The sequence below is a fragment of the Betta splendens genome, chromosome 24 (assembly GCF_900634795.4).
Source record: "Betta splendens chromosome 24, fBetSpl5.4, whole genome shotgun sequence".
NCBI classification, from domain to species: Eukaryota; Metazoa; Chordata; class Actinopteri; order Anabantiformes; family Osphronemidae; genus Betta; species Betta splendens.
In genome coordinates this window covers 14660091-14672653 of record NC_040901.2, presented here as the reverse complement: position 1 = coordinate 14672653, position 12563 = coordinate 14660091, and the positions used below count along the sequence as shown (strand labels likewise).

The 12563-nt window shown below is 40.3% G+C and overlaps 2 protein-coding genes across 2 annotated transcripts; one reads left to right on the top strand and one right to left on the bottom strand.

Moving 5' to 3' along the window:
• Nucleotides 1-1350: 1350 nt before the first annotated feature.
• On the bottom strand, nt 1351-2031 carry tmem251 (transmembrane protein 251). The gene has a single exon (XM_029140847.2). The coding sequence runs from the start codon at nt 2029-2031 to the stop codon at nt 1675-1677; it is 357 nt and encodes a 118-aa protein (XP_028996680.1). The 3' UTR covers nt 1351-1674.
• A 665-nt stretch (nt 2032-2696) lies between these two features.
• Nucleotides 2697-11876, top strand: LOC114849409 (E3 ubiquitin-protein ligase TRIM50-like). The gene is made up of 9 exons (XM_029140834.3): nt 2697-4004; nt 4082-4208; nt 4294-4464; nt 5535-5630; nt 5731-5961; nt 6108-6130; nt 6207-6337; nt 6431-6612; nt 9465-11876. The coding sequence occupies exons 1-9, from the start codon at nt 3904-3906 to the stop codon at nt 9885-9887; spliced, it is 1485 nt and encodes a 494-aa protein (XP_028996667.1). The 5' UTR covers nt 2697-3903; the 3' UTR covers nt 9888-11876.
• Nucleotides 11877-12563: the final 687 nt, after the last annotated feature.

Below are 12563 nucleotides of genomic sequence, written 5' to 3'. Positions count from 1 at the left end.
AACCAGTAAGATGCTGTCTTCACGTTGCCAAAAAGTGATTCATGCCAATATCTTTTGACAATAAGCTTATTTCTGTGTCATTTTAAGTCCAAAGAGCTCTTTTTGATTATATTAACAGATTTAAGTTCTTATGCCCATACTGGAAAAACAGGTAAAACAGCTTTTGCCCATTCAGTACCTTTCTCACAGTCACTCGGTCACTCCGAATTGCCCGTAGAGGTGTGTGTGTGTGCGTGTGTGTGTGTGTGTGTATGAGAGACCACCTGCGACCCCGCATGGGAATAAGCGGTAGAAAATGGATGATGATGATTTTATGTAAAATGTCTAACCGTGTTTTGTACTTCTGCCTATCTTGACCAGGACTCCCTTGTGAAAGCGTTTTTTCAAACTCATTGGGATTTTTCCAGGTTAATTAAAGGATAAATTAAATAAAAACAAAAAAATATTAATTCATATTCCAAGTAGTGCAACAACACACATTTTGAAATTGGAAAAAAACAACTTGCTCCTTTTTAACTGATTGTGTTAGTTAATAACTAATATTTATTACATATATAGCATTAGTACTGGGTAGTAGTAATGTGACATTCCGTATCGAGGCCACGAAGCGTGTGCCGAATAGAGGAGGCGGTGTTTCTGTGATGTGCGTACCGAGGCTTGCTTCATTTAGGGGCGGGGCTGAAATGATGACTGTGTGTGTGTGTATACTTGTATACACAGTATAACATACAACATACATGTTTTGTATATTTATTTATTTTGCTGAGTTTAATTTAGTCTTTCTGCAAAATGCCACACGCTTCGAATTCATGCCAACTGATATTGTTGCGTCCAGTAGATGTCCTACTAGAGCAAATGAAGCTTCAAGAAGCTTTGCGCTGGAGTGAACCTTTTGGATTAAAGGCTTCAATGCTTCATCTGCCCATCACTACTGGGCAGTGTAAAAGCCACTGTCTGCACACCATTGTTATATACAAATTAAACAACACAGCACCAAAATGTGAGTTTTAGTATTTGACCCGCTGCTGTTATTCCTGCAGGTGAGGAAGAGGACAGTGATAAAGAAGAGGAGTGTCTTCAAACGCCAGAACATCTACCTCCTGCCAAAAAGTCCAGAATTTAATTTTTCAGAAACACATCAGTTTTCCAGCCCGGAACGAGGACCGATGATGACCGATGATGTCATCCGGAGATTAGTCCTGGTATACTTTGATGACTGGTCTCAATAGTCTTACCCTTAATGTGGCATCATACAGGTCAAGCAGGTGGGGTGAAAGATGTTTGACTCCATTCTGGAGAACGCTGATAGTATAAGAGTAAATATTTGAGAGTAAAAATTAAACAATAAGCCTGTTTTAATCCTTTTATTGACCCAATAATAAAATTGTCATGGAAACCACACTGTGTCAAAGAGTACCACAAAGGATACTCTGTGATTTGCTGAAACCTGTCAGGTATTACACTAAAGGTAAGCACCACAACAGTTAATCTTTCAGTTAAAAAGCCCATGTTTCTCTAAATTCATATTACCAAAGTCTAGGCTTGCTGATTGAAAGTCATGATGGTCCAATCAGGGTAGAAGACCGAGCTTAAAATTCAGAGTTGTTCAGTTGTTAAAGGCACACTTGAAGTGGCATCACCAGGTTTTACGTCCTGGTCTATGGCTGCTCTTCACTAGGTGTCGATCACAGATGCCACCCTGTGATTGGTTGGTTTGCGGCGGTTCCAGAACAGGAAGATACAGACAGGAAGTATGCAGTAGCCAACAGCTTGGGGGTCTGCCCTTGTGCAGGAAAACAAGAAAAGGAAAAACTGCAGGTAGGGTAGCAAAAAGACAGATACCCACATCCACACAGGAAGAGAAGGCAGATTAGTCCAGGTAGGGGATGGAGGGGAGGAGGTTGGAATGCCTCTCTGCACATGCTCCAAACTGAATGCTGGAACTTCAAACACATAGTATGTTGCCATGGCACTGATCAGCAGGAAGAGAGCCACGCTTAACCAACCCATCCTCTGCCGGAAGTTCATCATTCTCCATCCTGTAATCAATAATCAATACTACACTAAGTAATCCATAAACTTTGCCATCTGTCCAATAACAATCAATCAATAGAAAACTGTAATTAAAAGACCGATCCTGATCCTCGATTCTGTACATTTTTCAGTAAAGTAATCAATGGGTCTCGTCAGTTCTCGTTCATATAACAAACATGGGAACAGAGTCCTGGATCCTTCCTGTAACAGACTCCAATCATGTATCGACCAATTTAATGTAAAAAACACTGAAGTACTATTTTAAAAGGTGAACGACGTGAGGTCTGACCTAAGACAGTTAACTTTGAATTCTGGACTCGGCACCAAAACGTCATTCATGTTTTCAGTTCATCGCCATGTGGTTCAGTTCATTCTTGTTTAACACGACAAATTATTCAATTTAGAGCCACAACTCTGCGCGCCACTCTTCCGTTAACACGGTGACGTTCCCTGACGACCTCCATCTTTTTGGCTGTTTATTTACATACTGTCCGTACTTGAGCATCTTATTCGCCTGTTAACGGGGGGTTCGTCGGTTAGCTCATTTTATCACCTCTTACCTTCGCGCTTAACCTTTCAAAATTAAATGCCCTGGTTTTCTCCTTTTTTAAAACGCTGCGGACCACGGGAAGAGAGAGCCTCTACACTCGCTTCCTGTTTTGTCAGCTGACGCCTCCTAAATAGCGTCACTGTTGGACACAGCGCCGCCTGGTGGGGAAACTGAGTAGCGTGTTATGTTACAGTAAGACACCATCAGCGGAAAATGTGCTGCCTGTTATGCATATGATCATATGTAAATGTTTTGTGTAGCTAGTTTCATTTCACTATCAAAAGGACAGGAAGGGAGGTTCCCTCGCTTGCCACAGCACCACAAGGAGCAGAGCCTTCTGGAGCATGGACCATCTCCACCCTCTAAAGCCAAATGAGAACCTATTTGTTGACATTTGTATTTACTTTGTTTGTTCTGTTTGTACAGTATCTTCCAGTGTATTATTATTATTATAAATAAACCTGGTCCCCAGGTGCCTTTTTTTGTCAATACATCTCCCAACAGCCTATTACTTGAGTCAGGTGTGTTGTGCCAATCAGAACCAAAAAGCATTGACTGTTGACAGGGGTTATATTATGGGCAAAAACTTTGAACAATAGGAAAATAAACAGCACATACTAAAAGTAAGTAAGTAACTGAAAACACATGCAGAAGAGACCTGGAAGCCCCCAGGAATCGAACCCAGTCCCTGTTCCCCTGCACCACCTATAATCAATCCATCCATCTTCTACCGCTTGTTCCCATGCAGGGTTGTGGGGGTACTGGAGCCTATCTCAGCTCCTATTAAATCTTATGAAATCAAAACAGTAAAAGTGATGACATTTTTTTGTATAACTAATCAAAACTGTGTTGGTTACACGCACAACAGGGGAACTGTTTTGATTAAGCCAGTTTATGAGTATGAGTTAGACATGTTCACTGATGATTTTAGTTTCATTTTTTGTGGTGTTAAGTTAGTAAATTGTTAGTTTAGTTTAGTAAGTTACTAAGTTGTTAGTTTCACAAGTGTCGGATAAAACATTACCAGTAAACAATCAACAGGAATGATGTTTTTTTCTTGAAGGTAATCATTTTATCTTAAGAAGTTGTCTTATCAGCTGCAGTTTCAAACACATCAGCTGTCGAATCCACCCACTCGGCCTATTCAACCAATCAAATCAAAGACCAAATACAACCTCACCTTTAAATAGAGTCGGAAAAAACACAAACGCCAAGACGCTGCAGATCAAACTACTTAAATTATGTTGTGTTCTACTGATTACTGGTCCTAGTTCTAATCAGGTGGTCTTGGTCGCAGTAGTTCTGGTTTTGGTATTATTATGGAGCGTCGACAGAGTCTGGAGGAGCAGCTTAAGTGTCCTGTCTGTCTGGATGTCTTCAATGAACCCCTGATGTTACAGTGTGGACACTCCTATTGCAGGTGATATAGACCCACATAAACTAACAACTTATCACTGTTCTAACCTGTCCTCACCAACACTATCCTCACCTGTACAGATGTTGTGTTCGCTCCATGATGGTGGATGTTCTCGGCCAGCTGCAGTGTCCTGTGTGTCGCTGTGCAGTGGATGGAGAAAGTCCTTCTCCTAACGTTAGTCTGGCTCGAATTATTGAGGCTCTGCAGGTAAACTGACCAGACATCAGTCACATGTAAAAGGATAAGATTATTATAAATCATCTACATCATATTTTCCTGTTTATTCTGAGAGGAAGTGAGTGTTTCAGGTAGAGCTCAACTGGAGACGTGTCCTCAGCACCAAAACCCACTAAGTCTTTACTGCGAAGATGAGGGGATGGTGATCTGTGGCCTCTGTGGCAGCATTGGTGCTCATCGCGGACACAAAATCACACCTGTGGGATCTGTCTATGGACGTATGAAGGTACACAACATAAAAATATACCTGTAAAAAGTTGCATAAGAAAAGTTGGTTATTGATGATTAAACAGGTTTATAATAATCTGCTAATGCAGCGCTGAATTTGCCGTACAGCTAAAAACCGAAGCACTGACTATCAGATCAGTTAAAATTTAACTGAGAACATTCAGTCGTCATTAAGCAAACTTCTACAAGACCCAGATATGAAACCCAACAATATTAAGGTCAAGAGGAATTATTGTTTATGCAATGACCATTATCTGGTGTAGCTTGACCTTGGGTTACCTACTTTACCTTAGTTTTGTTTAGTCAGACACCAGTATATGGAGGATAGAAAGAGAGACGAAGCGTTTTGCTGGGAGAGAGAGTCAGAATAGAATATTAAAACTAGAATTACTCTAACTAGGGGCTCTGTTTGCCATAGATTTTGTAGTAAGTTCAAGCATGAAATGCATCTTTTAACTAATAACAATAACTATGTAGTATTATAACAAATTTGTCAGATTTTTTGCAGGGAAAAACAAGGTATTCAAGGCAAAACTACAATATGGAGGAGAGACTGGAACATAAGTTCTCTAATATAAACTCAAAACAAGCATTCCAGAGAGTACGAACATTAGTGGGATGTGAGTCCAAAGCCAACAAATATGAATCCTGATGAAATCCTCCCTTCCCCGTGGAAGGGAGGTATTTTTATATTATATCACACATTTTTATATTGCACATAATTTATTAATATTCACACACACTGACAGCAGAGCTGCAGCACAGCTGAACCGGATTCACTGGTGATAGTAGGAGTTGCACCGGCCATGTCTGGCAGGTGACCACTCTACCGCCAATATGTCCCTTGTAGTTAAGTCAGAATAATGAGATAAGTGTTTTGAGGCCAGGTTGTGGCGGTCAAGGCAGATGACCACACATCCTGAGTACATTCAATTGACATTTGCCCTCAATACATAAACTGAAGTAAACAAAACTGAAATACCTAAACATAGCTTCATTACAGATTGTGAGTCACTGTTGTCTGATGCGCATCACTCTATATAAATAATTAGATTTGCTTTTTCTCAGGAGGACATTTCCTGTCTGATGACGGAGTTTCAGCAGCACAAGCAGAAATTGGAGGATCACATCTGTAAATTAGCCTACAACAAATCAAGGATCACAGTGAGCCCACGATTCTGTATTTTCCTAAAGCTAAATTAGTAAATCCAGGTTCCATGAGCATGTGTCTAATAATTGCACCTACTGACTTTCATCTAATAAGAATGAGTCTGATGTACTAAAGTGGGTGGTGAGGAAGGAGTTTGGTGACCTGCGACGCTGCCTGGAAGTGGAAGAGACTGGATTCATGCAGCAGGTGGAGACATCAGCTGCTGCCCTCATTTCCTCCCTTCAAAACCAAACAGACCAGTTAAACCAAAACTTGAACAGACTGCAAGACGCTTACAAGACCCTGCAGGACCTAAGCAACGAAGGACACCTAGACTTTATCACGGTACTGATTCCCAATTTGATCACTGTAAGTCGGTGATGAATTCTCCAGGGGCATTTATTCAAATGTCCCAACAAATACTAAATAAAAATTTAAATTGCTGATCAAACACCTGAAATATCCATCTGTTTTTTTTTCTGTGCTTACAGAAATATGGTTCAATTGCTCCAAGGTAACAAATGTTTCAAACTATTGCTCAGTTGATTAATGATTAAAAATCTGGAATCATTCATATTAACTGTGCTCAGGTTCAAACAAATTCGGGAAGTGGAGCAGCAGGAGGACAGAATCTTTAGCTCTGTTAACTTCAGCCCAGGTTTCAACTACAACAACATCAAACTGTCAGTGTGGAAAAGATTGCACCGCAAAGTCTTGCCAGGTACTGTACACACAACCCTGAGACTGAGCTTGCCTCGGCCTGGTGGTCACACTGTACAGTAATTAATGATAATGAGAATAATGTCTTGCTCAGCACCAGAAATGCTGAAGCTGGATTCTCAGACGGCTCACCCAATCTTAGAGCTACTTCACGGGGACATGATGGTTGTCTGCGGGGCCCTGCTGCGGAGGCAGCCCGATAACCCAGAGAGGTTCACCTTCAGTTACTGTGTTCTGGCCAATCGAGGTTTTTCATCTGGGAAACACTACTGGGAGGTAAGCTCACAGATAACCCATGCAGACGCAGATTAACCCTATAGGCAAGGTTACAAAAAGGTGTGCAAGAAATTAGAGAACAGTAAATACCAGAGACAAAATCTAAATCAAAGCTAGAGGTAGCTTATGATCCGTATCAGCACACGAGCAAAGTGAACGCAAAAAAACTCCCAGTGGGGTAAAGAGAACACTGAAACACTAAGACAAAAGGGTTTTAAATTTATAGGCTGGGAAATTTATAACAAATCTGTTCCTGAAGTCATACTTAGAAACTACATGTTTCTAATAAACATAGAATTCAACTCAATTCAATTCAATTCAAATTAATTAAATTTTATTTATATAGCGCCAAATCACAACAAAGTTATCTCAAGGCACTTTACAAAGTAAGGTTTAAGACCTTACACAACTAAACCCAACAAATCCCACATACAGCAGGCATTTAATTTGACAGCAACAGTGGAGAGGAAAAACTCCCTCTCGAACAAGAAAGAAACCTCCAGCAGAACCAGGCTGGATGTGGGCGGCCATCTGCCTCGACCGGTTGGGGTGAGGGGAGAGAGAGAGAGAGAGAGAGAGAGAGAGAGAGAAAAGCACAGCAACAACAACAAGCAACAACAGAGCACAGGCAGGATGGTTGGACCAGAGACTGGATAGAGGCAGGATGGTTGGATCCGCAGCTGCCCCATCACAGACACCAAACTTTGAGTCCAATCATACCTGTAGGTGAGGACAGAGTGGGAGAGAAAGAGAGAGAGCGAGCGGGGGAGAAGGACAACTACTGGAGAGAAAGAGACAAGGTTAGTTGAACATAGAACAATGATGGGAGATTTTTGGACAGAAGAGGTAGAAGGAAACAGAGGAGCTAAATTAAGTCCCCCAGCAGTCTATGTCTATTGCAGCTTAACTAAGAGATGGTTCCTGTGACTAACAATCATTGCCAGTGACCTGAACCATCTCTAACTATAAGCTTTATCAAAAAGGAAGGTTTTAAGCCTAATCTGGTGGAGAGTGTGTCAGCTGGTTCCAGAGGAGAGGAGCTTAGTAGTTAAAAACTCTGCCTCCCATTCTACATTTAAAGACTCTAGGAACCACAAGTAGCCCAGCGCTCTGAGAACGAAGCGTTTTGCTGGGAGCATAAGGAACTATGAGGTCTTTAAGATAAGAAGGAGCTTAATCATAGAGTACTTTGTAGGTGAGTAGGAGAATTTTAAATTCTATCTTACATTTTACAGGCAGCCAGTGCAGAGAAGCTAATGTAGGAGAAATGTGATCTCTCTTTCTAAGTCCTGTCAGAACTCTGGCTGCAGCATTTTGAATAAGCTGTAGGCTTTTTAAGGAGCTGTTAGGACATCCTATGAGTAAGGAGTTACAGTAGTCCAGCCTAGAGGTAACAAATGCATGGATCAGTTTCTGTGCATCACTCTGGGAGAGGATGCTTCTGATTTTAGCTATATTTCTAAGATGAAAGTAGGCGGTTCTGGAGATTTGTTTAATGTATGATGTAAAAGAAAGATCCTGGTCAAAGATGACACCAAGGTTCCTCACAGTAGAATCTGAAGCTAATGTTATGCCATCCACGGTGGCTATCTGACTCAATAGTGTCTCTCTCAGATTTTTAGGCTCAACAATAAGAATTTAAGTTTTATCTGAATTTAGTTGAAGGAAGTTTTGGGACAGGATTTGATGTCTTTTAAACAACCCTGAATTTTGACTAGTTGATCTGTTTCATTAGGTTTCAATGACATATATAGCTGAGTATCATCTGCGTAACAATGAAAATTTATAGAATGCTTCCTAATAATCTCACCTAGAGGAGATATGTATAGGCTAAACAGAATTGGACCAAGCAAAGAACCCTGTGGTACTCCATAGCTAATCCTTGTGCATGTGGAGAATTCATCATTAACATGAACAAACTGGAATCTGTTCAACAAATAGGATTTAAACCATCCCAATGCTGTTCCTTTGATCCCGATTCTATGTTCTAGTGTCTGTAATAGAATGTTATGATCAATTGTCTCAAATGCAGCACTAAGATCTAACAGGACAAGGACATAAACTAGACCATTGTCTGATGCTAAGAGAATGCTGCAATAAGAGATCACAGAAACCTCCGCACAGTGGTTCTCAATGTGTTGGGCGCACTACATGGTCCGGGAATGTGGATGTGATGGACACAAGAACCATCTGATTTGGACAGACACAAAAGGGTCAGAAAATAACCAAAGACCCAACAAGAACAAAAAAATTAAGCATTGTGTTGTGGAAAGAAAATCAACAAACATCCACAGAAAAAGTTAAAACAATAAACTGAGCTCTAATACTAATTAAGAAGAAACCAAAAATGTCCCAGGGAAAAACAGAATAAAAATTAATTAACATTGTCAGTGGAAGCCAATCCCTAGAAAATGGAAAAAAAGAAAAAACACCAAGATTCAAAACCCAAGACAACACGTGACTCAGACAATGAGCAAGGGGTTCCAGAGATGACCCACCAGAATGGCTGAACGTAGGCCGGTAGGCAGCCTTTAAAGCAGAGAACAGCCTCAGCAATGAGTAAACAATGACGCTTAAAAGCAAGAAACAGAAAATCACTGTCAAAATAAAAGATCACCATCATAACGCCTTTCCGAGTGTGCTGGTTTAAGTAGATGCTTTTACAACAAGTCCGGCTAAAAATGTTTATTGATTTTAGTGTGCACTATACACCAGACTGTCACCATCACCCAACCACATTCTGCAGTAGTGTACTAAAGGTATGCCAGGAATGAAGCCTCACCCAGAGGGATGCAGGGGCGACAGGACTTTACAGAGTCTATATCACTGCCTCTGTTTTTCCTCTGGTCCAGGTGGAGGTGGGTAACAAACCCAGATGGCGCCTCGGTCTGATTAAAGGAACAACCAATCGAAAGGTCAAACTGGTGAAGAACCCAGATAGTGGAGCCTGGCTGATAGGACTAAGGGATGGAGTGTATGAAGCATTTGCTTCACCCAAGGTGGTCCTGCCACTGCCTGTGCCTCCCCGCCACATCGGATTGTTCCTGGACTACGAGGGTGGAGTCCTGACCTTCTATAACAGTGACAGTCCTGATGAACTGGGCTTCATTTACAGCTTTAAGCTGGAGGTCCAGGGGAAGGTCTATCCCCTTTTAGATGTGTGCTGGCATGACAGAGGGGACAACAAACATCCTCTTGTCCTCCTTGCGCCAGACAGGGAGCAGCTCGTCCACCAGAACCAAAATATTCAAGCACCTCGTTTGGATCAAAAGTAAGGCCTCTGGACTTCAAAAGCAACAAACACAGCAGAGAGTCTGAGTCAGAGGGGAGAGGAGACATGGTTCAGGTTTAATGTGAATCAGTGAATTAATGTTTAATGTAACAACACAAATTCACCACATACTTCCTTTTTTGACACCAAATGTTGTCTTAGTGTCAAAGTCACCGATGTTGCTCTTCTCCTTATTCCATCTCTGTTGTCCTTCTTTGTTGTTGTATGTTGATCTGTTTTTGTAGTCCAAACAGTAGGTCAGGTCAGCTCCTGCTTTGAGGCAGAGAATCCCTCAAAGCAGGGAGAGGGAGAGAGTTAAAGTATAAAACTGTAAAAAAATTGCTGAGAACTGTTACACCCTGTACATAAATCAATGACAAAACGCAGAAGCAGCTAATGCTGATAAAAGTTAGTTGTTACACGCAAGGGTCAAACTGGACTGGAACTATTTTCTAAAACACACTCACTATGAGTGGGAAACAGGCTACAAAGGCCTACAACTGGGAGGGAAGACCCAAATGCAACGACCCACAGACAGGACTGACAATAAATGGTTTAATAATTAAAACATACAGAAAGGACAATACACACTAAGGTCACGGCGTATGCAGGCTAGGGCAGAAATAGGAATGTAAACTAACACATACAAATCACTGAGTAACAAAAGATTACTGCCGAACAGGAAACTAAATGACCCTACTAAGAACATAGAACATGCAAACAACAAAACCTAACACACTCCGAACGAACACACGAACCTGGACAGAGAGCACAATGACACAACGACATGTAACATGCAATGCACCAAACACAAGGACAACACAAAGACTGGACAAACCTTGATCAGGGACAGGACTGGACCACAAGACAGAAACAACGTCAAACAACAACCTCCATGTAACACCTATAAACAACAAGGGATAGGAATAACAAACCAACAAAGACTGTACCCAAACCAGAAACTTCAATACTTACTAAAACAGGTGACTCTAATTAACCTAATAAACGGACATGACACGACAGGAAATTAAAAAACAAAGAACCAGCCAAGAGGGCCTTAATGCCACGTGAGCCAGAGTGCCCTCTGGTGGCCCGGAAGCTGACTCGCAACATTAGTTGGATGTTATTGTTAGAGTTAGAAAAATAGAAAACCAGTTTCTTAGCGTGAATTACTGCTACTATAAATTCTTTAAAACTAGCTGAGTTATCAACAAATTAAAAAAATGTTTAAAGTAAAGACAACAGTAGCCGATGCATTTTTAATGAATTTGAATAAAATGAACATTTATAAACAACAGACTAATGTTTAGTTTAAAACCAATCATTTTGAAGGATCTAATCATTCACCTTCTCAAAGTTTAGCTTTAAAGGTTATAGCTGTTAAATAGTTTCTGGTGTTTTAGAGATTCTTTTTTTATTTTGACTGTAAACTTGCATTTGTGTCATTTGTCACAAATTTATTTTGATTTGAATATATTTTTAATCCAGTTTTGATTGTCATCTAGAAACAAACCCTATCATTCTCAAAACCACTTTACTAAACAAAAACTCTAAAAATCACAAATATTTAGACCTCCTCCCTTTTGATACATGGATTCAACCCATGAGTCAGTTGTCCTAAAAAGAAAAGAGATGTTGGCATGTGTACGGGTTCACCCTTCATCAAAACCTGATTTCACAAAGATATGAATAGAAAATGAAAATTGTTGGTTACAGCAAAAAAACAAGTCAGCAAATAACCGAATGTTAAAAGGTACAAGAACAAAAATCAGAATCAGAATCAGCTTTAATGGCCAAGTTTGCACAGGACAACTAAGAAATTGTATGTGGTCTGACTCCATCTTTTTCCCTCACAGAAAAAACACAATTATATACAATTTTAAATATAGTTTTAAAAACAAATAATAAACAATAAAAAACTGTGGCTTGCTATGTGACATTCACAAGTGGTTTGAAAGTGGTTATTGCAAATACAGTATATTGTTAAATTGCACTGAGTCATTGTTGTGTGTATCCTGTAGAGCCTAGCTCAGACACAGCCTGGGGGAAGAAGCTGACTCTATGTCTGGTGGTTCTGGTGGCTATGGCTCTGTGACCTCTGCAAGAGGGGAGGAGTTTAAACATTTTGTGTGCAGCGTGTGCGGGGTCAGCAGTTATACTGACAGGCAATATTGTATACTGAGTGTGGTCATTCAAACATTTGTTCAAAGCATCTCATTAGAAAGATTTATCTTATTTTACGTCAGATAATCTAAGGTTAAAACAAACATATAATACAATAAAAAAATCAAGAAAGAACAAAACTATATACTGTATGTACACTGAATTCAGTCGCACCTTCTATAACTCTTTGGAAGAAACATCTGTTTGTTTCTTTGTTTTGTCAGATGAGACTTCCACAGAGCATGATTAGGTTAAATAAATGAAACAAAATAAAAATCAAGTCTGTGTTGCAGACACCAGGGCTGTCTGGGTGAAAACAGCTTCATATGGTTCTAAAGTCAATTAACACTTGGGCAGACAAGGCAGGATGGGGTGGTCCCTTGGCTCAGTGATTTAAGTAAATAAAACCTATTTAGTTGTTACGTGTATCTGTCATCAGCCAGTATCTGGTCATAATTACTATCCTGTTTTATCATTATCATTATTACATTATCATCACTCAGGGATGAAAATGCAC

Bases quoted from the DNA above. Each gene is read 5' to 3' on its own strand.
- tmem251 (XM_029140847.2), bottom strand. From the start codon at position 2,031: ATGATGAACTTCCGGCAGAGGATGGGTTGGTTAAGCGTGGCTCTCTTC.
- LOC114849409 (XM_029140834.3), top strand. From the start codon at position 3,904: ATGGAGCGTCGACAGAGTCTGGAGGAGCAGCTTAAGTGTCCTGTCTGT. The intron at 4,209-4,293 runs GTAAACTGACCA...TTATTCTGAGAG, and splicing joins GAATTATTGAGGCTCTGCAG to GAAGTGAGTGTTTCAGGTAG. The intron at 6,613-9,464 runs GTAAGCTCACAG...CCTCTGGTCCAG, and splicing joins CTGGGAAACACTACTGGGAG to GTGGAGGTGGGTAACAAACC.